Here is a 24,663-nt window from a genome sequence, read left to right on the forward strand (position 1 = left end):
ATCAGGGTTAACTACTCCATGAGCAGACTGATAGATTTGTACATTCAAGAGATAGTTAGACTGCATGGCATACTAGTGTCCATAGTATCGAACCGAGACTACGGTGCACGTCTTATTTCTGTAAGAATTTGCAAGAAACCATGGGTTCTCAGTTGTCGTTTAGCATAACATTTCATCCTCATACAGATGGGCAGACGAAGAGGACGATACAAATACTGGAGGATATGTTACGAGCATGCGTGCTGGACTTTGGGGGTAGTTAAATCTAGTTTATACCACTGGTCGAGTTTACTTATAATAACAGCTCTCAGGCCAGCATTGGGATGACACCATATGAGGCGTTATATGGCAGGAGGTGCCAATCCTTGTTGTACTGGGAAGAGATTGAGGAAAGACAAATTTTGGGGCCAGAGCTGATATAACAAACTCATGATAAAGTTAGACTCATTAGAGACAGGATCAGAATAGCACAGAGTCTACGTAAAAGCTATACGGACACTCGCCGATGAGAGTTAGAGTTTGACGCAGGGGATCATGTATTTATGAAGATTGCACCAATTGAAGGGATTATAAGATTTGGGAAGAAGGGTAAACTAAGCCCTGTTCATTAGACCATTCGAGATTCTTGAGAGAGTACGTCAAGTGGCCTAGAGGTTGGCATTACCACCGGTGCTGTCCATAATTCACGATGTATTTCATGTTTCCATATTGAAGAAATACTTTCTAGATCCCTCCCATGGGATCAGTTATAAGGTATTAGAGAGAGCTTAGGGATACTCTGACATATGAAGAAGTGTTAGTGCAGATTTTGGATCAGAAAGAGCAGGAACTATGCACGAAAAAGATTCCACTAGTAAAAGTTCTGTGGCACAATCATGCAGTTGAGGAAGTTTCATGGGAATTAAAGGAACAGATGCGCTAGAAATATCCACATCTATCCATTGGAGCTCAGAGTTGAGCTAGTGTGTAAAAATGGATAATAAGGTATGTATTTTGATTTGTATAGTGTAGTGTAGGATAGTTAGTGTTTTGGTTTTAAGATATGAACGATTTTGGGAGAATTTTCTTTGAATGGTTGTAATCTCCCAGGACTGTAAATGTGACCATGGTATTCCTCCGCCATAAGTGAGGGTTATTAATAAAATTGTGATATTTTTCTTTAAGATTGGAAAATGTGATAGATAGCGAATTTCGAGGACAAATAATTATAAGGAGGGGAGAATGTAGAGACCCAGAAAATAGAAATAATAAGAAAAACAAAGGAAAAGAGGAAAATGGTTTGGTAAGGACCAAACCGGTGACGATTTTCTAGAGTACTAAGAAAACCTTCGACGGTTTTATATTTACTGCAGGCCAGTTACAGGTGAAACAGTAAAAAGGGGTGAGTTAAAACTCAAACCGTCGACAAATTTGTGAGGGGTGCAGAAAATCGTCAACAGTTTTCTCGGCAATGCTGAAATTTAAAAAGAATCACGAGCCATTTTTGGTTAAATCAAAACAAAACACTCTCTCTCACTCTTTCTCCGATTATAGCTCGTTTTGACGATCAAAAGCTACCATAAGGTTCGTGAGGTGTTTCTTTGCAAATTAACCAAAGTGGATCGTTAAGCTGGAGTTCCGGGGCACCACTCCAAATCCAGGTAAGTAAGGTATTTTAGGGTTTAATTGTTAATTTTGAGTATATGGGGCCTAGGAAATGCTAAATGAGAAATATTCCTGGGGTTGAGTTGATGAATTTGGGGGAAATGTAATTTCAGGATTTTGAGTTTTCGAACGTTGTGGGGCGTGGAATTAGGGTTTTCAACGAGCTTCTTATGAAACAAGTAAGGGGATAGATTAAGTCAGGTATTTTTCAGAAAATTAATTATTGAATATACAATATTTGATTCAGAAATTTATTTATGATTTATTATAGTTCTTGGAAATACTGATGTTGAACTAAGGAAATTTTGAAAACAGATTAAATATTATTTTGTCAACAAAATATGTTTTCCTAGGCCAGATAATTTATTATAGAGTAGTGCTCACTTATGTGTGGTATGAGTATAAATTTTACTATAAATAATAGTATGTCATAATATTTTGTGAATTCACAGGGCAAGCATGAGTTGATAACAAATTTTAGAAAATTATAAGTTGTACATAAATTATGATATTTTTAGTATACTGTGATAATTCAGTCGGCGCAGATGCCGTGAATAGATATATATATATATATATATATATATCAGTTTATTCAGAAATTATGATATGAAAAATTTTATGCAGAAATATGAAATAAGATATATTCTAGTTCTATATTATATGAAATGTACTATAAAATATCAAAATCCTTGATGGACTAGGTTTGTTATGAGTACGGTACCATAACTAGCTAGTTAGATCAGACAGTGTAACCCCTGTGTGCCGACCCGAGAAGTGTTGCAGAGAGTAGGATAGGTGGATGAGGTTGGTGATGGCCGACAGTGCAACCACTCTATTCAGAAAGTGTTGGGTCGGAGGCCAATTAGTCCGGAAGTGTTGCGGAGTACACCCACTATGTGCTTACCCGAGAAGTGTTGTAGAGAGTAGGATGGGCGGACTAGGTTGGGTGGGCAATCATGCGCAGTTATGTCATGTTTGACTTAACCTAGTAGGCCAACTAGAGTTAAGTCCAGCCCACAAGCCACACAACTCGAATCATGCGGGGTTAACTCATGATATACAGTTATCCATTTAGGGCATAACTTCAGCAATATATAGATATAACAGATGTTTTATATATGTACAAAAATTTAGTATGGTATAGTATGTTATGTTGATTACGATTTATTCAGATTTATACAGAACAGTTTTACCTGACTTGTCAGATTCAGTTAAACTACGTACAGATTTTTCTTACTTATGAGATACAGTTTATTATGTACAGTATATGTTACACAATAGTACCCATGTTGCCACACACTGATATTAGTCTATTTCCCTTACTGGTGTCTTACCCCAACAATACAAACATTTCAAGAAACCCCGATAGACGAGTGGACCGAGCTTCGAGATAGAGGAGGTGGATAGTGCTACCTTGGCTAAAGGGTAAGTAGTTGGGTTGAAATCGGGATGGATTTTTGGGAATATGACCCAGGCTATTTATGGTTCCTTTTGGGATGTATATGTGTAGTTTGGTATAGTAAGACTTTGGTATTGTATATAAGGTTGAATAAATCTTGGTTTCCGCTGCTTAGTCGGCATGTATGTATGGATAGGTATATCCTTGATTTTCTTTGGGGTCCTGGTTGATTTAGTGCATGTTTTATGGTATCAGAGTTATTATTATTATTATGAGGGAAAAAAATAATATAGGAGAGATTTTGGGGGCGTTACAATGGATAAGACTAACAAGGGTACCTTGTAGGAAGTATGTTGCATTGTTGCGAACAAATGATCCGCAAGTGACATCTTAGCCTCCACAATGTCCTCCACATGCACCGCATGGCGCAGAGTAGGACCAATAAGAGTAGGCTTGTGAAAAATGGGGCCCAATGCAGGAGTAAGCACAGTCGGGTCCACCGGGGGTAAGGGCTCGCTGTCCACTATAGGGGCATCCGCATTTGAGAAGAGTCGCCCTCAAAATCTCTCTTCTTCTTCTTATTACTTGACCTCTGCTTCTTCACCTCCGCCATCACCACCTCGTATTGGTTAAAGTCCATATGTGCAAAAGGGAAAATGAAGAGATGAGAAAACATAGTACAAAACATAGTCCATATGAGCACGTACACCATAAAATAGGAAAGATAGTTACTCAGAGAGACGCGACTAAGCCTGTACTGCACAAGGACCCATTCCTTGAGCAGTTCACTGTGTGGGGCAATCCCCTGCCGATTACTATCTCACGAGTCCTTAAGAATGGGCTACTCTAACTGGGAAAGTGTAGGAGTCAAGTGCCGCAGCTGAGCTAAAACAAAGATAAAATATTAGAGATAAACATACAGACACCTAACATAATCCAGGCACACGCAAAAAAAAAAATAAAAGACAAAAGAAGGAACATCACCATCAAGATAAGTAGCCCAAATGCGGGGCCCATGATAGTTTAGCTCCCAGAGGCAAAAAAGAATCGGAACTTGCACTTGTGAATGGAAGAACTACCGAGAGTAAATAGTTTATACTCTGGAAGGGAGTTGAAGTTGTACAGTTCCTTCTCTACAGAATGCATCCTCATCTAAAAGCAACTCCGAAATAGAGGCACTGTGGGTTAGTGACCTCATTTTAGGAGGAGGACGGCGAATGACACCAACGATAAGTACGAATTGGGGACAAGCTGTGAGGGAGCTATGTTATAAAATCGAAGGACATTTGAGAAGAAAGGATGAAAGGGCAGCCAAAGACCTAAATCCAGGAAGTCAATGTATAAACAGATCTCATTGGGCCCCGACTGTAGAGCAAACTCAGAGCTATTAGGAAACCTAGTATGAATATCATCAAGAATAGTGAATATGCGATTAACATTATGCATATCTTCCGTGGAAAGGTAACATCGGGCAGCCCGTACGATTACAGGAGGCTTAGATTGAGCCCCCAAGGACTTTATGAGAATCAAGATCGAAAGGCAAACACAAAATACAACTTACACCACTCAACGATTTGGATCAACAATGCCTATTTTCTATAAACACAATCGAAAGAAAGGAAGAACACGAAGAACAATACAAAGAACACCAAGAACAAGCAAAGAACAAAGCAAAAATTAACATACAAATGCCAAACAAAAAGCAACGAAAGACACAAAGAGAATGGCGTAGGAAAAGTGTACCTACAAGAGAGCCTCTCGAGTGGGTCAAGGAGCGAATGAGCAAATGAACACCTTTTATAGAGGAAAGCTCACTTAAATCTCGAGAAACTACGCATCCAGAGAAGGCGGGAAGGTATTAGTTAGTTCACGTTTCCAAGGAAAAATTCCAAGTCCCCGTACAAGCACACTGCCCAAGAAAGATACACATATCATGCAAGATGCAGAAGCTCACTAGACACATGCCAACAAACTCTCAACCTGCATCCCAACTAGAGGGGACACCCAATTGACATGACCTCGAGTCCCAAGACGTCTCAAATTCCATAGGTATGGCACAAATAACAAGAAATTTTGATTCCCTACAGGTGCAATCACGAAAGACCTCAAAAATCTACAAAACCAACCCAACTGATAAGCAATACACGTGAGGCTAGAAGAATTGCCTTGAAGAGCAGCTCGGCAGAAAATTCCCATGAAAAGTAGTGCGATAAAAACAACTTGGCAAGAAGAGCTCAGCATAAAAATGTCCAGCAAATAAGCACAGCTCATTAGGTAAATTCGGCCCAACTGACGAGTAAGGCTCGTGATGCCATGCCTAGTAAATGAGTATAGATCATTAGGCGAATTCGGCCCATCTGACAAGCAAGGCTCGTGAGGCCATGCCCAAGAAAATGAACACAACTTATTAGGAAAATTTGGCCCAACTGATGAGCAAGTCTCGTGAGGCTATGCCAAGCAAATGAGCACAGCTTATTAGGAAAATCCATCCCAACTAACAAGCAAAGCTCGTGAGGCCATGACCAACGAATGAGCATAGCTTATTAGGCAAATCGGCCCAACTGATGAGCAATGCACATTAGGCTAGAAGAATTTCCTTGAAGAGCAGCTTGGTAGAAAATTTCCACGAAAAGCAACTCATAAAAAATAGCTCAGCGAGAATTACCACGAAGAGCGGCTCAACAAGAATCGCCTTGAGGAGCGGCTTGGCAGAAGTTGCCCACGAAGAGTAGCTTAACAAAACAGCTCGGCAAGAATCGCTTTGAAGAATGGCTCGGCAGAAGTTGCCCACGAAGAGTAGCTCTGCAAAAATAGTTCGACAAGAATTGCCCTGAAGAGCAGCTCGGTAGAAAATGCCCACGAAGAGCAGCTCGGTAAAACCGCTCGACAAGAATTGCCTTGAGGGGCAGCTCGGCAGAAAATGCCCATGAAGAGCAGCTCGAATAAAACAGCTCGGCAGAAGTTGCCTTGACAAGCAGCTCGGCAAAAAATGCCCACGAAGAGCTGCTCGGCAAGAATTGCCTTGAAGAGCAGCTTGGTAGAAAACGCCCATGAAGAGTTGCTCAACAAAATAGCTCGGCAAGAACAGTTTGACGAGAAAAACTCGGTAAGAACAACTTGGTAAAAACAGCTCAGCAAAAATGGCTCAGCAGAAGCAGCTCGGCAATAATTAATAATAATAATAATAATAATAATAATAATAATAATAATAATAATAATAATAGTAAATATATATATATATATATTTCGAATTTTAGAAGCAAGCTCCACCAATTCGAAACTAAAGGGGGGGCAACTGATACACCCTAAATATACTAAGAACAATTGGTCAATCTGCCATAGGGGACAATTAGGACGCAACAACAATCAAGGTCATCAATACTCGAAGGCAACTACTCAGAATGGGTCAAACACCATAAAGGCCAGAGTAACTCACGCTCGCACCATAAACGGCTGGTGTCAACCTCATAAAGGTTAGAGCAATTCACGCCTACACCATAACTTGCCAATAAATGGCATTACCTCCTAGGGTCAAACTCTTCTGCTATAAATAGGGAATTGGGTGGAGAGGCAAAGATATCTCATTCTAACCCAATTTCATTGTTGCATTCAACCTCTCTAAAGCATTCCCTTATTTAGGCAATGAAGAGATCCCTTGGAGTACACCCCGACTCCTCCAAGCCACCTTTGTTTTCATCATTTTCAGGTGATCGGAAACTGGAAGGCTTGTCAGAGGTCCTTAACATCTATATTCCGCAACAGATATTATTTGTAAATCATTGGTAATAATTTGCTTATAATATTTAAAAGTACTATAAACATGTAACAAATGAACTAATTAAATCTAAGTTTATTACTATTAGTTTACTAACTTTATTGCAAATAAATGACATATGGTATTTCTTGGTGGGCAATCATGAAAACATGAAACAAATTTAGAACATTTCCTTAGATTATTAATTATCATGTTATCTTTCAAAATTTTCATCATGACCACATAGGTACCACTATTAAACCTTAATAAACCAAAAGCCTGTACTAATTGAAATATGATTTTGTTGTAAAACATGTATATTTATGTGGATGACTATCTAGATAATAGGTTACAACATTTGGTATGCCCACATAATGGTTCATTATGTGGTTAACCTTTGGGATGCCAATGTATTTGCCTATATAAGGATATGCTTTACAACAAAATGAGATAATAAGATGATTAGCAACATCTAGCTTTTGAAGAACTAGATTGTTGAATTTCAATAGCTCCAAACTTTTTTGTATTTCTCTTTTATTTCATTTACCACATGCTATCAACACGATCAAGTCTCTAATGGTATAGCAAGTTTCGTTGGTATTATTTTAAGGTCGTGGACAAGGTCGTGGTGTTAAAAGGGGTTATGGTAGGAAAAATTGTTGGACTCGTGATGATCATCCTTCAAAGTTTGAAAGCAAAGCTGTTGAAAAAACTCAAAGAAAATGGATAAAGAATAAAGAAAGCTTTGAACAAAATAACAAAGTGCAAAATAATGACAATTTTTGCTATAGGTGTCGAACAAAAGGTCGTTGGTCTCGAATATGCCGTACTCCTAAACACCTGGTTGATCTTTACAAGGCATCGTTAAAAGGAAAAGGGAAAAATGTTGAAGTGAATTTGTCTAAACCCATTGATGCTAAGTATTAGTTTCCTTTGGATGTTGATTTTGATGTTTCTGATTTTCTTTAGGATCTTAGTGGCAAAATTGATCATTTGATTGGGGATGGAAATGTCTACTATTAAATTATTTTCATGTTTATGTTATTTTGGAAAAATTAACTTATGTAATTTTTTTTTACATATAATATGCTTGGTAATATTTTGTTATCTTTCCTAATTCTTAAATTTTACTTTTCATTTACTAGATCATACAAAATAAACTTGATAAAATGGAAGATGACATGTGTTTGGTGGATAGTGGCACAATTCACACAATTTTTCGTGTTAAAAAATATTTCTTGCAATTAACATTACCTGAAATTAATGTTAATACAATATCTGGCTCTGGAAGAGTTCACATTATGTTTCTAAATGGGACAAAATTGTATATTGATGATGCCTTGTATTCTAGTAGATCGCAAAGAAATCTACTAAGTTTTAAAGATATACGTCGCAATGGATATCATGTTGAAACCAAAAATGAAGGAGATATGAAATATCTTTTTATTACATATATAGTTTCAAACCAGAGGATCATATTAGAAAATTTTTCAAGTTTTTCATCTAGCCTATATTTCACAAAAATAAGGATGGTTGAATCAAATTTTATGCATCAGAAGTGCTCCGAGCCTAGAAAAGTTTTATACTTTGACATGATCGTCTTGGCCATCCTAGTTCAACTATGATGCGACAAATCATTGAAAATACACATGGACATCCATTAAAGGTTCAAAAAGTACTTTTACGTGATGATTATTTTTGTTCTTCTTGTGCCCAAGGAAAACTACTTGTTAGACCTTCTCCATCTAAATTATCTTTAGAGTCTCCATCTTTTCTGCAAAGAATACAAGGAGATATTTGTAACCCAATCCATCCATCTTATAGACCATTTCGATATTTCATGGTTTTAATTGATGCTTCCACTCGATGGTCACATGTTTGTCTACTCTCAACTCGTAATGTTGCTTTTGTTAAATTTCTTGCTCAAATAATAAAGTTAAGATCAAGTTTTCCTGATGATCCCATTCAGACTGTCCGTTTAGATAATGCAAGTGAATTTTCTTCAAAAACATTTTATGACTATTGCATGTCAATAGGAATAAGTGTTGAACATTCTATTGCACATGTTCATACAAAAAATAGTTTAGCGGAATCCTTCATTAAGTGTTTACAATTTATTGCTAGACCTATGCTTATGCGATCAAAGCTTCCTACATCTGCTTGGGGTCATGCTATAGTGCATGCAACGTCCTTGATTAGAATTAGACCAACTGCATATCACAAGTTTTCACCTTCATAACTTGTATTTAACCACCAACCTAATATATCTCATCTTAAAATTTTTTGTAGCACTGTATATATTCCTATTGTACCTGCACAATGAAGTAAGATGGGACCACAACATCGTTTTGGTATTTATGTTGGTTTTGATTCTCCTTTTATCATTAGATCTCTTGAACCACTAACAGGTGATCTTTTTAGAGCAAGATTTCTAGATTGTCAATTTGATGAATCAGTTTTTCCGTCATTAGGAGAAGGAAAAGGTAAAGGATTAAAAACACAAGAAATTTGTTGGGACACACAAACATTGTCTAATCTTGATACACGCATAAATCGATGTGAGCTTGAAGTTCACAGAATAATTCATTTGCAAAATGCAGCAAATCAATTGCTAGATGTTTTTATAGACGCTAAAATTTCGGCTACAAATATTCCTACCAGATTGATTGTTCTTGAAGAACACCCAATGGGAATAGCAGTTAATGAATCTAAAGTGTGCCAGAAGCATGGTAAACCAATTGGTGCAAAGGATACCGTTCCTTGAAAGAAAAAAGGAAATGAATAAAAGTGACACTCCAAAAGAGTTCATTAACACTTAAGAAGAGGTTAAAAGAAATATAGATCAACAATCCCATATTTCCAAAGAAGCAATGCCAGAAGTGGTTGCGGTACCAGAACATTATGAGATCTCATTAAAATTTGGAAATATGCGGAGAAGAAATGAGGTTGTTGTTGACAATGTGTTTGTATATGCGATTGCTTCAGAAATTATTAATGATAAAGAGCCTGAGCCTCAAACTGTAGAAGAATGTCGATATCGAAATGATTGGCCAAAATGGAAAGAAGCAATACATGTTGAGCTAGACTCATTAGCCAAACGTAAGGTATTTGGACCAGTAGTCCAAACACCTGAGAATGTCAAACTTGTTGGGTATAAATGGGTTTTTGTACGTAAAAGAAATGAAATGAATGAAATTGTGAGATACAAGGCGCGTCTTGTAGCACAAGGTTTCTCCTAAAGGCCTAGTATGTAATATAATGAGACCTATTCCCCTGTTATGGATGCAGTTATTTTCAAATTTTTTAATAGTTTAACGGTTTCTGAAGGACTCGACATACGTCTCATGGACGTAGTAAAAACTTACTTGTATATATATATATCCATGAAGGAGGATTTAAAATTCCTGAAGCATATAATCCAAAACAATGGCAAATGAATTCTCTTAAATTACAAAGATCGTTGTATGGATTGAAGCAATCTAGATGAATATGGTACAATCGTTTAAGTGAATATTTATTGAAAATTGGATACGAAAATAATCTTATTTTTCCTTGTGTTTTCATTAAGAAGATAAATTCTAGATTTTCTATAGTCACAATTTATGTTGATGGCATAAACATAGTAAGAACTCCAGAAGAGATATCAACGATTGCTGACTACTTAATGAAAGAATTTGAGATGAAGGATCTTGGGAAGACAAAATTTTGTCTTGGTTTTCAAGTTGAACATTTAACAAGTGGAATTCTTATTCATCAATCATCTTATATAGAAAAAATCTTGAATCAATTTAATATGGATAAATCTTATCCATTAAGCTCCCCAATGGTTGTTCGTTCATTTGATGTGAAAAAAATCTTTTTCTTCCTTAAGAAGATGATGAAGAAATCCTTAATCCTAAAGTACCCTATCTTAGTGCAATTGGAGCACTCTTGTATCTTACAAATTGCACTAGACCAGATATAGCTTTTGCGATAAATTTGTTGGCAAGGTTTAGTTCTACACCAACTCAGAGACATTGGAATGGAGTAAAACATGTCCTTCGTTATCTCCGCGGCACATATGATATGGGTTTGTTTTACCCAAAGGGAGTAAAGTCAGAGTTGAAAGGATATGCTGATGCTGGATATCTTTATGATCCTTATAAAACTCGATCACAAAGAGGCTATATCTTTACATGTGGTGATACTACTATCTTATGGCGATCTGTAAAGCAAACGATAACTACTACTTCTTCAAACCATTTAGAAATATTGACAGTTCAAGAAGCAAGTCGTGAATGTGTATGGTTAAGAACTATAATCCAACACATTAAAGGGACAAGTGGATTATCATTGGAGAATGACACGCCAACAATATTGTACGAGGACAAGGCAACATGTATTGCACAAATCAAAGGTGGGTACATAAAAAGTGATAGAACTAAACATATTTCACCAAAGTTCTTTTACAATTATGAACTTCTGAAGAAATGAGATGTTGACATTTGCAAAATTCATTCAAGTGACAACTCAGCAGATCTATTCACAAAAGCATTGCTAACTTCAATTTTCAAAAAGCATGTACATAACATTGGAATGCAACAACTTAAGGACATTTCTTAATTGATTGTATTTTTTAGGGGAAGTATGAATAATGTACTCTTTTTACTTTGTTAAGATTTTGTCCCACATGGTTTTCCTTAACGAAGGTTTTAGCGAGGCATATTCATAGTGTATAGTCATCCAAAGGGAAATGTTGTAAAACATGTATATTTATGTGGATGACTATCTAGATAATAGGTTACAACCTTTGGTATGTCTACATAATGGTTCATTATGTGGTTAACCTTTGGGATGCCAATGTATTTTTTTTTTTGATTACATAGGAAATCCAGCCACCAACAAGCCCTTCAGACCCCCTGGTGCGGCACCAAACCTACGGATCAACGTCCTCCCCCTAGATATCACTGATCAGGTAGGTTCGAAGTGCAGACATGACTTCCATGCATCAGTTGGACGTTCGGCCAACCCGACCATCGGGACACATCTCCATTACCATCCATGGTCCCCGTTGGCTTATAGAAAACTCTCACCATCCACAGTCCCTGCTGGCTCACAGAGCGAACTATCACCATCCATTGTCTCTACTGGCTCACAAAGTAAATTCTCACCATCCACAAGTACCACTTGAAACGACCTGCTAATAAAATAAAATCTTTTCCCCTATTATAATATCAAATCATTAACCTAAATAGCGGAAAGTCAATCATATAAAATAAATCCACACATAATACAATACCAGAGTGTCAAATCATCCCACCATATACAACCATCATTGTTCTCTCGAAAACTACCCTTACAGATACCAAGGGTTTACCAAAACATGCCACCCAAAAGTAATACTCACTCTCAAAAAGGGCAGTACAACAACCCCTCTACCTGCGAGCCTGCTCCGCTCGCCTAGCTGGTTCACTTGAAAAACAATTCAACACTGGGATGAGCCAACGCTCGATAAGACGAAACATGTTATTACTAGTATGTGGCTACTGAGTTATATTTTTGTATAAATAATCTGTTTTAAGAATAATATCATGAATAACTAGAACTATAAAAACTGGTATAAGTAACATATATTAAAATTATACAAATTTACTTTTCATAATACCACTACTATTTGTGGAAATCTACTTATATTTATAATATTTGAGAAAATTTCCCTGGACGGCTGTATGTCATGATTTAACCCCTCATGACAGGGTTGTGCGGCCCGAAGGCGGGACCTATCTTGGGTGGCCTACCAGGGTAAGTCAACTGAACTCTGACAGTCTGATCGGCTCCCTCAATCCAAATATGATGGAGAACCTGTCTCGATGTGGGCACGATCGACCTCATACCACTTACTATCTGAGTAAAGTGGTTGCACTCTGAACTAAATATCTGTAGCTACGGTACCATGCTCTACTGTCTGATCCATCAGGGTCTGATACTATATAGGTAACTGATATCTGTAACATACTATTTTTACTGTGGTTTCTAAAATAACCATAACCCCATAGAGTTTATCTGAAATTCTAAATAAACTGATTGAAAATCTGTTTTTTGTATAACTGAACTGCTGTCTAAATATCTGTATATTGGGGCGTTATGGTACTAATAAACATGTTATTCTAGAATTACTGAAAATGCATATTTCTGAGTATACTGTTCACTAAAAAATTCGTCATTCTATATCATGCAAATATCGTGATATTTCTATTAATAACTATAAACATGGTATTCACAAATTCTATAAATATAGTACTGTTCTGTTATCAACTCAAGCCACACAAATAAATATTAATATTATCAGGTTCTGGAAACTATAAATAAATAAATATATATATATATATAAAATATGAATAATAATTTAATAACAACCTATATTTTGTACAGAAATCATAATGAGGTTTCCTAGCATAGCATGTTCCCCTTACCTGACTATTGGAAAACCCCTTATGGTATACTGGTCCAACACCCGTAGGGCTTACTATTCAACATCCTAAAAACAACATTCGCCAGAACAGAATATCATTATTTCTTTGTCTCCATCATTTCCTACAATTGCTAGAAGGCCAAAAACTGAATAAAATGCCTTACTCTGATTCTACGAAGAAATTCAACTCGATCCTACCAACGATCTGCCTCAGCAAACTTGAAGAGAACTCCGCCATGAGCGTCGTGGTGGCCTTAGATCACCGATCCAGAAACTAACTGGGCCGAAATCAAAGAAAGAAGGGAGAGGAACCGTAAAAGAGAGAGAGGGGAAGTTTTTCATCGAATTTCTACGATTAAACCAAGTTTAGGGCTATTTATACTGTGGCCTTAGTCAACGAACCACGTCATCTCGTTGACGAGTCTAATAGGAAATTCGTTGACGAACCCTCCCCTTCGTCAACGAAATTCAGGATTGCCCAAAACATTCTCTCGGTATTTTCTCGTTGATGAAATATGCCCTTGTCGACGAGATCCTCTTGTACCCTCGTTGACGAATCCCTTGTGTTCGTCGACGAGACCATGAGAAAATTCCTTGGGTTATTATATTCAAAATGCAATGTCGTCGACGAACGCTTCTACTGCCTCCTTCTATTTTTGTTCCCATTTTCCTCCCTCTTATTATTTTAAATATCATTATTCTTCGGATTGTTACATCGCTAGCTCCATGAGTGTATCTACTCGGAATTGAACCCCTGATGCTCCTTCTTATGTGCTAATGTCTTTCCATTGCGCCATACCCGTGGAGGCAGGGATGCCAATGTATTTGCCTATACAAGAACATGCTTTACAATAAAATGAGATAATAAGATGATTAGCAACATCTAGTTCCTAAAGAACTAGACTGTTGAATTTTTATAACTCTAAACTTTTTTGTATTCCTCTTTTATTTCAGTTATAACAAATTTCAACAATGAAAAATGCATAATAATATAAACAAAATTATAAATAAAAATGTTCATACTTAAAAATAATATTTTAAAGCTCCTTTTTGGTTTTGCCATGTTAATATTATTGCACTGACATTCTACATATGCATGAAATAAATGACAAGAAATATACATAAAATAAATGGTAGGAGATACACATGAAATACATTGCAGGATATACACATGAAATATATGGTAGGAAATACACATGAAATACTTGGCACGAAATACAATATCAAATTCAAGGAAACAAACAACAAAATTAGAATAACCCTAACCTCAATATTGGGGGTTTCCGGCAAATGTTTGCAATCAAAATTTGAATGTATTAATGTTGAGAATTTCACTTGTGAGCTTGTCCCACATTATAAAATTAGAGTGGATGATCGGTGCTTATATACATGGTTAGGCCCAAGACCCAATAGACTTAAGTTTTTAGTTCAAGTTGGTGTTCACTCATGTGTATCAAGCCCACCCATAGGCTCCTCCGGTCCTAACAAGTAGTATCAGAGCCGACGGTTTGTAACTATGGGTGAGTGACATCGTAAAAGTTGAGACATGAAGTTAATTCTCCTGACGTGTTAACAGTTGGAGGACCAAATGTGTGACCGAGACCAATAAGGATCATGTAGCCTGGGGATGGATCCAAATAGGGTCAAGACATGAGAGGTAGGATTGGTTTAGAGGCACATGAAATGCAATTCGAGGCATGTAAGGCGCTAGTGGTAAGGCCCACTTGAACAACTGTTGGAGAATCGGGCTTACTCCCTAAAGGGAGATGGTTTCCATTCACGGGGGCAGTTGGAACTCACAAGTGAGGGGGAGATTGTTGAGAATTCCACTTGTAAGCTTGTCCCATATTGGAAAATTAGAGTGGATGATGGGTGCTTCTATACATGATTGGGCCCAAGATCCAATAGACTTAAGTTTTTGGGTCAAGTTGGTGTTCACCCATGTGTATCAAGCCCACCTATGGGCTCCTCCGGTCCTAACAATTAAAGCTTGAAGCAGAATAACAGATTCTCCAAAAAATCAATAATGTGAGCCAAGGTTGAAGAAATTACATACCTCATCTCCCTCTTTCATACCTTCTCCCCAACATTCGATTAGCAACGGTCGGCGAGTCATCTCCAACGATCACCTGCTCTCCCGTCCAATCGTACAGCCAGCTTTGCCCTCTTTTGTGCCTCTGCTCTGCAAAGCTACTCGTCTCTCTGCAATTCGTTCGCGAATAAAGGAAGGAGGAAAGTCAATATTCAAGTAAAACTTACTAGATGGTTCAGCGATTTTTGTCACGTGTCCAACGACGGATGGACCAGCGAAACCCAATTCCGAAGTAAATCTTGCTGGTCCATCCAACGAGATTTGTCATGCGTCCAGCACTGCATCACCTTCCCAAGCAAATCTCGCTGCTTGGTCCAACGAGATTACGTGAACGTTATTCTGAGAATAATTTTCCTAAATAGGGTATTATTTAATATATTATTTTAAAACAATAATAAAATGGTAAAAAACTCAAAGGTCTTTTGTTCTAAATTATAAATACAGGTGGTGAATTGCGAGTTTTTTCCCGTTTTATTATTAAAAAGAAATAAAATATTAAATAATACTCTTATTGGAAAAAGATTTCCCAAAATGATGCTTACGTAATCTCGTAACTTGGTGCTATGAGATTTAAAGGCCCAGCAAGTAAGAAGCTGACGCGTGGCATGGTGACGGAGCAAATCTCGCAGCACCAAACTGTGAGATTTAAAGGCCTAACGAGTGAGAAACTGACGCGTAGCATGGCTGCAGAGCAAATCTCGCAGCATCATGCTGCGAGATTTAAGCGTCATTATTTTCCTATCTTTTTCTTTTTCTCAAATAAAATCCTTCCAAAAAGGTAACATTAACATATTTTATATATATATAGAAAGAAGAAAAAAAATGTCAAAAAATTATAAAACACTAAAACTAGATTCCAAAATAAAAAAAATAAAATAAAATTAGTATTTTAAATAATATTTATAAAATTAATACAAGTTAAAATTTTAATCGAATAAATGCTCATTTTTATCCTTGAATAAAAAAATAATCCTTAATATAACCCAAAAGATAGAAAAATAAAATTTTTAATAGAATATAAATTATTTAATTTCAAAACTTGCTTTTTAATTAGTGATATATGAACAATCTTATTTTACATGCACATTGACAAATAGTAAATATAATTTTTAAATGACTTTTTTTTTCAAATAATATATATATATATAGATAATCTTATTATATTAAATTTAATTCCAACTTAATTAATAAAAGGATTTATTGATAAAAGAGATATTTTTAAGATTTAAATTTAAGATTTAACATATATCATATATTAAAATTACTAATTTATATTTAATTATTAATTAATTAGTAATTCGGGCTGAAACCGTTTAACCAAATTAAAGACTCCCCATACCTGAACCGAAAATTGAATGCCCGAAATTATCTAAATCTAGAACCGAACCAAACCGATCAAACTCGATCGATTAATTCAGTTAAACTCAAATTATGCTCACCCGTAATCATGATGCATTTTACAATAAATAAATAAATAAATAAATCCCCCTTTTATCATCACTTATTATTATTATTATTATTATTTTTTCTTTCATATATGCAAATTAACATGTATAGAAAACATGCACATAATATATATATAATAACCCACCAATGATGAATACAAATAAAAAAAAATCTAAATGTTGTATTACTATTTTTTTAGATCAAAAAATTAAACTCATTTCATTTACTCTAATGGAACAACCTACTTATAGATTATCATCTAAACAAAACTATTAATTTTATAATCAAAGGTTCATTTTATAGATTTAAAAAATATTTTTAGATTTTTAAAAATGATTATCTATATATATATTATTTGAAAAAAAAATCATTTAAAAATTATATTTACTATTTGTCAATGTGCATGTACAATAAGATTGTTCTTATATCACTAATTAAAAAGCAAGTTTTGAAATTAAATAATTTATATTCTATTAAAAATTTTATTTTTTAACTTATATTAATTCTATAAATACTATTTAAAATACTGATTTTATTTTTTTTATTTTATTTTTGAATCTAGTTTTAGTGTTTCATAATTTTTTGATTTTTTTTTTCTTCTTTCTATATATATATATATATATATATATAATATGTTAATGTTACCTTTTTGGAAGGATTTTATTTGAGAAAAAGAAAAAGAAAGAAAAATAAGGACGCTTAAGCTTCTCACTCGTTGGATCTTTAAATCTTGCAGTTTGGTGAGATTTGTTCTATCACCATGCCACGCGTTAGCTTCTCACTCGCTGCCCTAATAAGAGTATTATTTAATGTTTTATTCTTTTTTAATAATAAAACGGGAAAAAAACTCGGTGAATTGCAGACACAGGCGCTACACGTACTTTACGGCATTACATGGCATCTATTCATTGCTCTGCCAGCAGGTTCTGACGAATCGATAGATGCCACGTGGTCCAAAAACAGTTATCCGCTTGCCGAAAGGGTATATTCGTAGTTTCGCTGCAATTTCTTTCCTTTCTCACGAAATGAGAAAGCAACACGGCGCAAGAGAAGAACGGAGTAGCCGTCGGCAAGTCTCCGTTCCCTTCTAAGCTCCGCCGAGAAGCGTCGGCGAAGGGCCCATCAATCGATCTGTCCGTCCAGAGAGAGTGAGAGAGAGAGATATGATGCAACGATTCGCCGCAGCATTCGCCTTCGCCACGTTCTTCTTCTTTGTCTTCGTCGCCGAGTGCTCCGATAATTCCCAGGTTCTCTTCCTGCATCCAAAATCCTAATTCCTCATTTGATTCCCCAGAAAATGTAGAGCCAAAAAAAGCTCAAGTTTTTATGAAAAGGAAAGGATTTACCGCTTATAATTCATAAGATTCGAAGTTTCTTCATATGCGTTTCCCACACTATTTTCTCGTCCGCCAAAGGAGGCTAATCCGCCCAAATTTTATCATTAAGATTTCAAATTTTAGATTTGTTGCGGACTTCCTGCATGAAATTCTAATTTTTATCCTTATGTTTTTTCATTTCTGTAATGAAGGTAAAATGCAGCAAAGTTTGTGTTGCGGAGAGCTGTAATTGTAAGTCATATTCAATAATGCCAATGCTTGTTTTCAAATTTCATCTCTTATTTTGTTTCCTTTTTTTTTTTTTTTCTATTTGAATATTAGCTGTTGGAATACGATACGGGAAATTTTGCGGAGTAGGGTGGACTGGGTGTCCTGGAGAGAAACCCTGCGATGATCTTGATGCTTGTTGTAAGGTTCACGATGAATGTGTAGAGAAAAAAGGTATTAGTTACTGCCATCATTTGATATTATTTCATATTCTCTAATTCTCTAATGTTGTTCATGATGGTGCAAGCAATATTTAAAAGCAACATATATTCCTGTATGTAATTTGACATGGTGGGTGCAGCTCAAACAGCGAGATTAGTTTGTTTTGCTCTTGTTTCGTTAAATTGTGCATTATATATGTGTATCAGTGTATCCAAATAGATATGATGCACCCCAAACTGTGACATAGGCTGGGGTTGGCTTGTTTTACTCTTGTTTCATTAAATTGATTATTGTCTTGGGATGACAGATTGAGAGATTCAAACATAATAATACGGGATTCTCCCTTCGAAATCTTCTTTCTAACATGTTAAATTTATCCCTATAGCTATCAATAATTATTCCAAAATACTCTTTTAACTACCCATAATTATTCTAAAATATCTTTATAATTATGTCATATTTATCCTTACTATTCATAATTATCCCAAAAATACCCTATTACTATCTACAACTATTCCAAAATGACCTTATATTATTTAATTGTTTGTTATTTTCTCTAATCTCACATACTATAGAAGGGATTCTCTCTTTGGTGTCTTTTTCGAAAAATGTCAAATTTATCCCTACGGCTATCAATGATTATTCTAAAATACTCTTTTTAACTACCCAGAATTATCCCAAAATACTCTTATAATTATGTCCAATTTATTCCTATAACTACTCATAATTATCCCAAAATATTCTTATAATCATCTACAACTATCCCATATTAACCTTATACTATTTAATTATTTACTATTTTCTTTATAATTTTTTGAAGCTTTAAAAAATGGAGAGCCAAGGAGCACCCACATAGGGCGTGCCCATATTGTTTCATTAAATTGATTATTGTCTTTGGTTGACAGAGATTCGAAAACATACTTGGCCTTTTCTTTTCATTGATGATGCCACTTACCATTACCGAAGGTTCTCAAATGAGAGGAATTTTAATATTTGAAAGGAGGATCTTAGTATGTGCTTGTTTACCATTTGCAAAATCTGATACAAATACATGTGATTCTTGATTCTAGAACTCAGAATCTATTGTCTCCCCTGTCTTGCCCAAGACACGGGTGGGAAATTGAGTATTATTTTTGTACAATTTAATTGATTACAGAAGTTTCAAACTCCTTTTGCGTATTGGGTGCTTGCCAGTTGCCTAATATGTCATAGGTGTTAATGTGCCTTGCCAAACTCTGGTACAAACACATCTGGTTCTTGGATCATGTACTCCAGTCCAAAGAAACAACCTCTTTGCATAAAAGTAGGAGTTAGGCTGTATATACTGATGATGGCCCTTCCTTGACTGACGCAAAGTGGAGAGTCTTATGGCCCGGGGACATCCTAGGTAGTACAAAGCTCACGGCAATCATATTAGTTATTAGACTTGTTACCTTTATATCAACCCAATGCAAGTTGCAAGATCATATTTATTATATTGGTTGACCTTCCATTTAGTAATTAGCACAAAGGTTAAAACACAAGAAGTTGCAGAAGAAGGGCCATGCTTGGCACATAGGCTGTTCTGTTGAACCTAGAGGGTTATTAATTTTGGAGCTAGGCACATTGCTTCGATAACATGCCATTTGAGTCTTTTACATATTTTCAATTTTGATCTCTCTCAATTATTGGGCCAGAATCTGATTAGTAGCAAAGAACTCTGCAGATGGCTTAGGTTGACGATCTATGCTGAATGCTCTTTTTTTATAGCTTATAATTGAATGTTTTGTCACTTGTGGCTGATGGAATTAAAAGTTAATGCACTTGCATGTGCTCACAGGCAGTCACATGCTTGTTTTCTGCACATATTTATTGATATGTGATGTGGCTAGCTGATTTAATGCAGCAATCATACACATGAAGCTTGTGAGAGTACTATTTCCATGCATGGTGTTGCTTCAGCTGTTTGTTTCTATTTTAACATCGTATATATTAGTTTTGTATAGATGATTGTAATGGGAGATAGTTTTAATACATATTATACACATGAAACTAGTGGTACAACTATTTGTACGTCTGGTGTTGCGCTTCAGCTATTTGTTTCTATTTTTACATCATATATATGTTTTTTGTGTAGATGATTGCAATGGGAGATAGTTTTAATTTTTCTAACTTTCTTTGGGAGATCAGTGGCTAGCTTAATTTGCAAATTTCAGGTTTGATAAATGTAAAATGCCACGAGAAATTCAAGAGCTGCATAAAGAAAGTACAGAAATCTGGAAAGGTTGGATTTTCTCGGGAGTGTCCCTACGAGACGGCTGTGCCTACAATGGTACAGGGAATGGATATGGCTATCTTATTCAGCCAGTTGGGTAGCTCGAAGTTTGAACTCTGATTCATTGTATCAAATGCCTCAGCAGAAACTAGGAAATTCCTTCGTTTGGCTAACTGGAATGTGGGAAATGGAATTATGTGCCAACTTACAGTAAAGATTGAAAAATCATACTTCAAATAATTCAAGACAAGTGTGTAGCTCACCCAGATTTTGTAATAGTATTAATAGCTTATAGGACACTTCTGGCTTTTTTTTTTGGTTTTTAACCATCGTTGTTGTTGTGGGCAGTGATGCCTTCTCTTAAGAACTGACAAATGTGGAAAAACAGTTGCTTATTTTTGAAAATGTTTGGCTTTCCAAAATGAACTTACAGTATTAAAGAAATATACACTTTCCATCTTAACAAAATATACTTTCCATTTGCCCCCAAGGCGTAGCTCAGTTGGCAGGGGCGAATTCCGAAAGTGCCGCTTGACGGTTAGCAGAAATGCCTCCCGGGTTCGATCCTTGCGGCGGCTCCTGAATTTACCCCTCTGTGGTGTGTGTGGGGCCACCGCTACAGGGCGTGGGATTAGTCATAACCGGTGCGGCGAACTGTAAAACGGACGTCGTTGACGGTTGTGGACACCCGGCGAAATTCAAAAAATATATATATATATATATATATATATATATATATATATATATATATACTTTCCATTTTTCTCTTTCTATTTTTTCCTTTCTCTCATGTATATATACACCCTTGTAATATTCAATAATCAATGTAGAGGAAAAGTCCTTCATTCATAATTTAACATAGTATCAAAGCAAACCTAAATTTTTCTTTTCTTTCTTGCCGCACCACCCCCACTGTTGCTGGTCTTTCTTGTCGTCGCCCTCTCTTTCTTGTCGTCGCCCTCTCCGGCATTCTCTTCTCGACTGGTGTGTCTTCTGTATCTCCGGTGGTTTGTTCAGCAACTCCGGCGATCTCTCTCTCAGTCCCTCTCTGTTCCCAGTTCCGGCAGCATCTCTTGCATCTCGTTGCCTCTCTCGTCGTTGTCGACTCGTCCTTGTCACTCGTCTCTGGTAGACTGTCTCTCTTAGGCTCTCATCGTGTTGTTTGTCTCTGGCTGGTTCCTCCCCAATGCTCACAGTCATCCCAGGCTCTCTCTCGGCTCGTTGTTCTTTTATTATTTTATCTGGATATCTCTCGACGTCTTAGTGCTTCTCCATTTGTCTTCTCCGGTAGCTCTCTGCCTTCCAGTTCATCCTTACGCCTCCCATCTCTCTCTGTTTTTTTCAGCGGTATCTTGTCTTCTCTGGCGTGTTATCGTCGCAGCTCTTGCATGCACGTAATCCTCGGCTGCATCTTTGTTTTCCGACCGTCTCTCTTAGCTCTCCGATTTCTCGTCTCCTGCGCTCACTGTTTTTCAGTCTCTATTTCCATGTCATCTTTTCCGGTTTCTCTAGCTTATTCCGTTCCGGCGTCGCTCCCTGCTCTCTTCGCTCTCTGTCGAGCTTAGTGCTTATAGCATCTTTCCACCAGTACATCTCCAGTTGGTCCTCTAGCGGCCTTCTTGATTTATCGGCATCAGCTATCTCAGCCTCTTTATCTTTTTTGGCGCCTCGCATGCGAGTAGTAGGTTCTTGATTTTTCGGCAGTTTCTGGCTATCTCTCGGCTTCTCCGGCCGCTTCTCTGACATCGTTGTCGTCTCCAGTTCTGTTCAGACGTGCGGCCGCCTCTCTTTCTCAGCACTTCTTTCTGGCATCTTTTAGAAAACATCGTCTCTTGTTCAGTTTTGTTTAGTACTACCGTCTCTCAGACACGCTGAACCTATCGTCTCTGACTTCTAAGTTTCCAGCATCTCCGGTGTTTGTTGGTTCATCATCTCTCCGTCATTCGGCTGTTCTTAGTTCCCGACGTCGTCTTCGTCCTCTACAACTAGCTACTCTGGCCGTCTTCTCCGACGATCCCGTATTAGTTCAGTTCTCCGGCGTCATCATCTCCGACATTATCTCAGTCCAGTAAAGTCTCATCTTAGTTAGTTCGGCGAAGCAGCAATTTATTTTTGGTTGCCACAAAGATCATATTTGACCCGATTCGGTGGTTTGATTCATCTGAACTAATATACCATTATGGAAACATTTGGTTCTTCAATGGCTGCAAATACTGTCATAGGTTCTTCAACCTCTTTTGAGATTGCTATCTCTGGTCTCACTAGTGAACAATACCATCAATTGGATCTTTTATCACCCTTGAACACCAATTTTGTCAATTTTTTTCATTAACCTTGTCTCTTGTCATTCTACTTCTTTTTCTAACACTGAATGAATTGTTGATTCATGTGCCTCTGATCACATGACTTACAATTTGTCTTCTCTTGATAATATTTAGCTTCTCAATCAGTCATGCCCCATTAAGCTTCCAAATGGTGACATTGTTTCTATAACTCATACCGGAACTATGTAGTTTTCTCCTACATTCTTTCTTTCTAATGTTCTTTATGTGTCTTCATTTAAATTTAATTTATTATCAATTAGCAAACTTACCAATGATCTCAATTTTGTTGCTATATTTATTCCCACCTTTTGTGTCTTTCAAGACCTATCAACGAGGAGGCTGATTGGAACGTGTGAAGTACGGGATGAGCTTTACTACTATAAACCTCCCTCCGCCTCAGTTTTCCACTCTCAACATGTTTCTGACACTACTCTTTGGCATCAACGTCTTGGTCACCCTTCTATCTCATGTATTCTGAAAACCTTAATTATTTCTTCTTCTCATTTGTCTTGTGATGTTTGTGCTAGAGTGAAACACACTCGTTTACCCTTTTCTTTAAATACAAATAAGAACACATTTTGTTTTAATTGGATTTATTGTGATATATGGGACGGTTATCCTATAGTTTCACTTTCTGGTGCACATTATTTTTTAACAATCATGGATGACTACTTGCGTACTACATGAGTCTATCTTATGCGCATGAAATTTGATATTTTCTCTTACCTTACGAATTTTTGCACTATAGTTAAAAATTAATTCAACTGCACTGTTAAGCACGTGCGCACTAATAATGGTAGAGAATTTCTATTTGTTGTCCTTATAAGGCTTAAAATCTTGTTATCTTGTTTTGATGCTAACAAACAAGTAGAATTTAATATATTTGTGTGAGTAATGTTATTTTAGGGTTCATATATGAGAAAGTAAGGTCAAAGTGTCACAAGGATCAAATGAAGTTTAAATGAGCCAAAACATGGATTTAAAGATGATACATTAAACCTTGAAGGTTATGAGGACATGAATGAGTTGTTGAAAGCCAAGGAATACTAAACTCAAAAAAGTCAAAGAAAGGCAAAGCGAAAAAGTTCAAAGAATATGGAAGCTTGAAGAAAAGATGGACTCAATCCAAGGACAAAGCATAAAGACTCAATAACCTAGAATGTTAATATCTTAAAAGTCTCATTAAGTGTTTTAATGTTTAAAGTATTGTTTGAAATATTATAAAACTCTTAGGTTAACTTCTTTGACCTAAATACTTTTTAAAATACTTGAAAAATATTTTTATAAGGTCAAAAATTATTTTAAAAATGTTAGAATCATTTTTGGAATGAAAAACACCAAAAAGAGTTTTTCCAAATGCTGTTAGTTTTTATACATCTGAATTGAAGTGAATTTTCTCTATCAAAATCGTCTTATTTTAAAATGTGTTCAACATGAAAGTTGTATGATTTTATCTTAACTTTCTTTTGACACCAAGAACACCTAATTTGGAGTTATACAAAAAAAATTTATGGCCAAAACATTGAAGTGGGG

General features: G+C 36.3%; 1 protein-coding gene across 1 annotated transcript; it reads left to right on the top strand.

Annotated features, from left to right (window-relative positions):
• The first annotated feature begins 17,631 nt into the window (after positions 1-17,631).
• Positions 17,632-21,211, top strand: LOC131158042 (probable phospholipase A2 homolog 1). Its single transcript, XM_058112596.1, has 4 exons — positions 17,632-18,033; positions 18,315-18,354; positions 18,445-18,564; positions 20,748-21,211. The coding sequence occupies exons 1-4, from the start codon at positions 17,950-17,952 to the stop codon at positions 20,924-20,926; spliced, it is 423 nt and encodes a 140-aa protein (XP_057968579.1). The 5' UTR covers positions 17,632-17,949; the 3' UTR covers positions 20,927-21,211.
• The last annotated feature ends 3,452 nt before the right edge of the window (positions 21,212-24,663 follow it).

This window comes from Malania oleifera, chromosome 6 (assembly GCF_029873635.1).
Source record: "Malania oleifera isolate guangnan ecotype guangnan chromosome 6, ASM2987363v1, whole genome shotgun sequence".
NCBI classification, from domain to species: Eukaryota; Viridiplantae; Streptophyta; class Magnoliopsida; order Santalales; family Ximeniaceae; genus Malania; species Malania oleifera.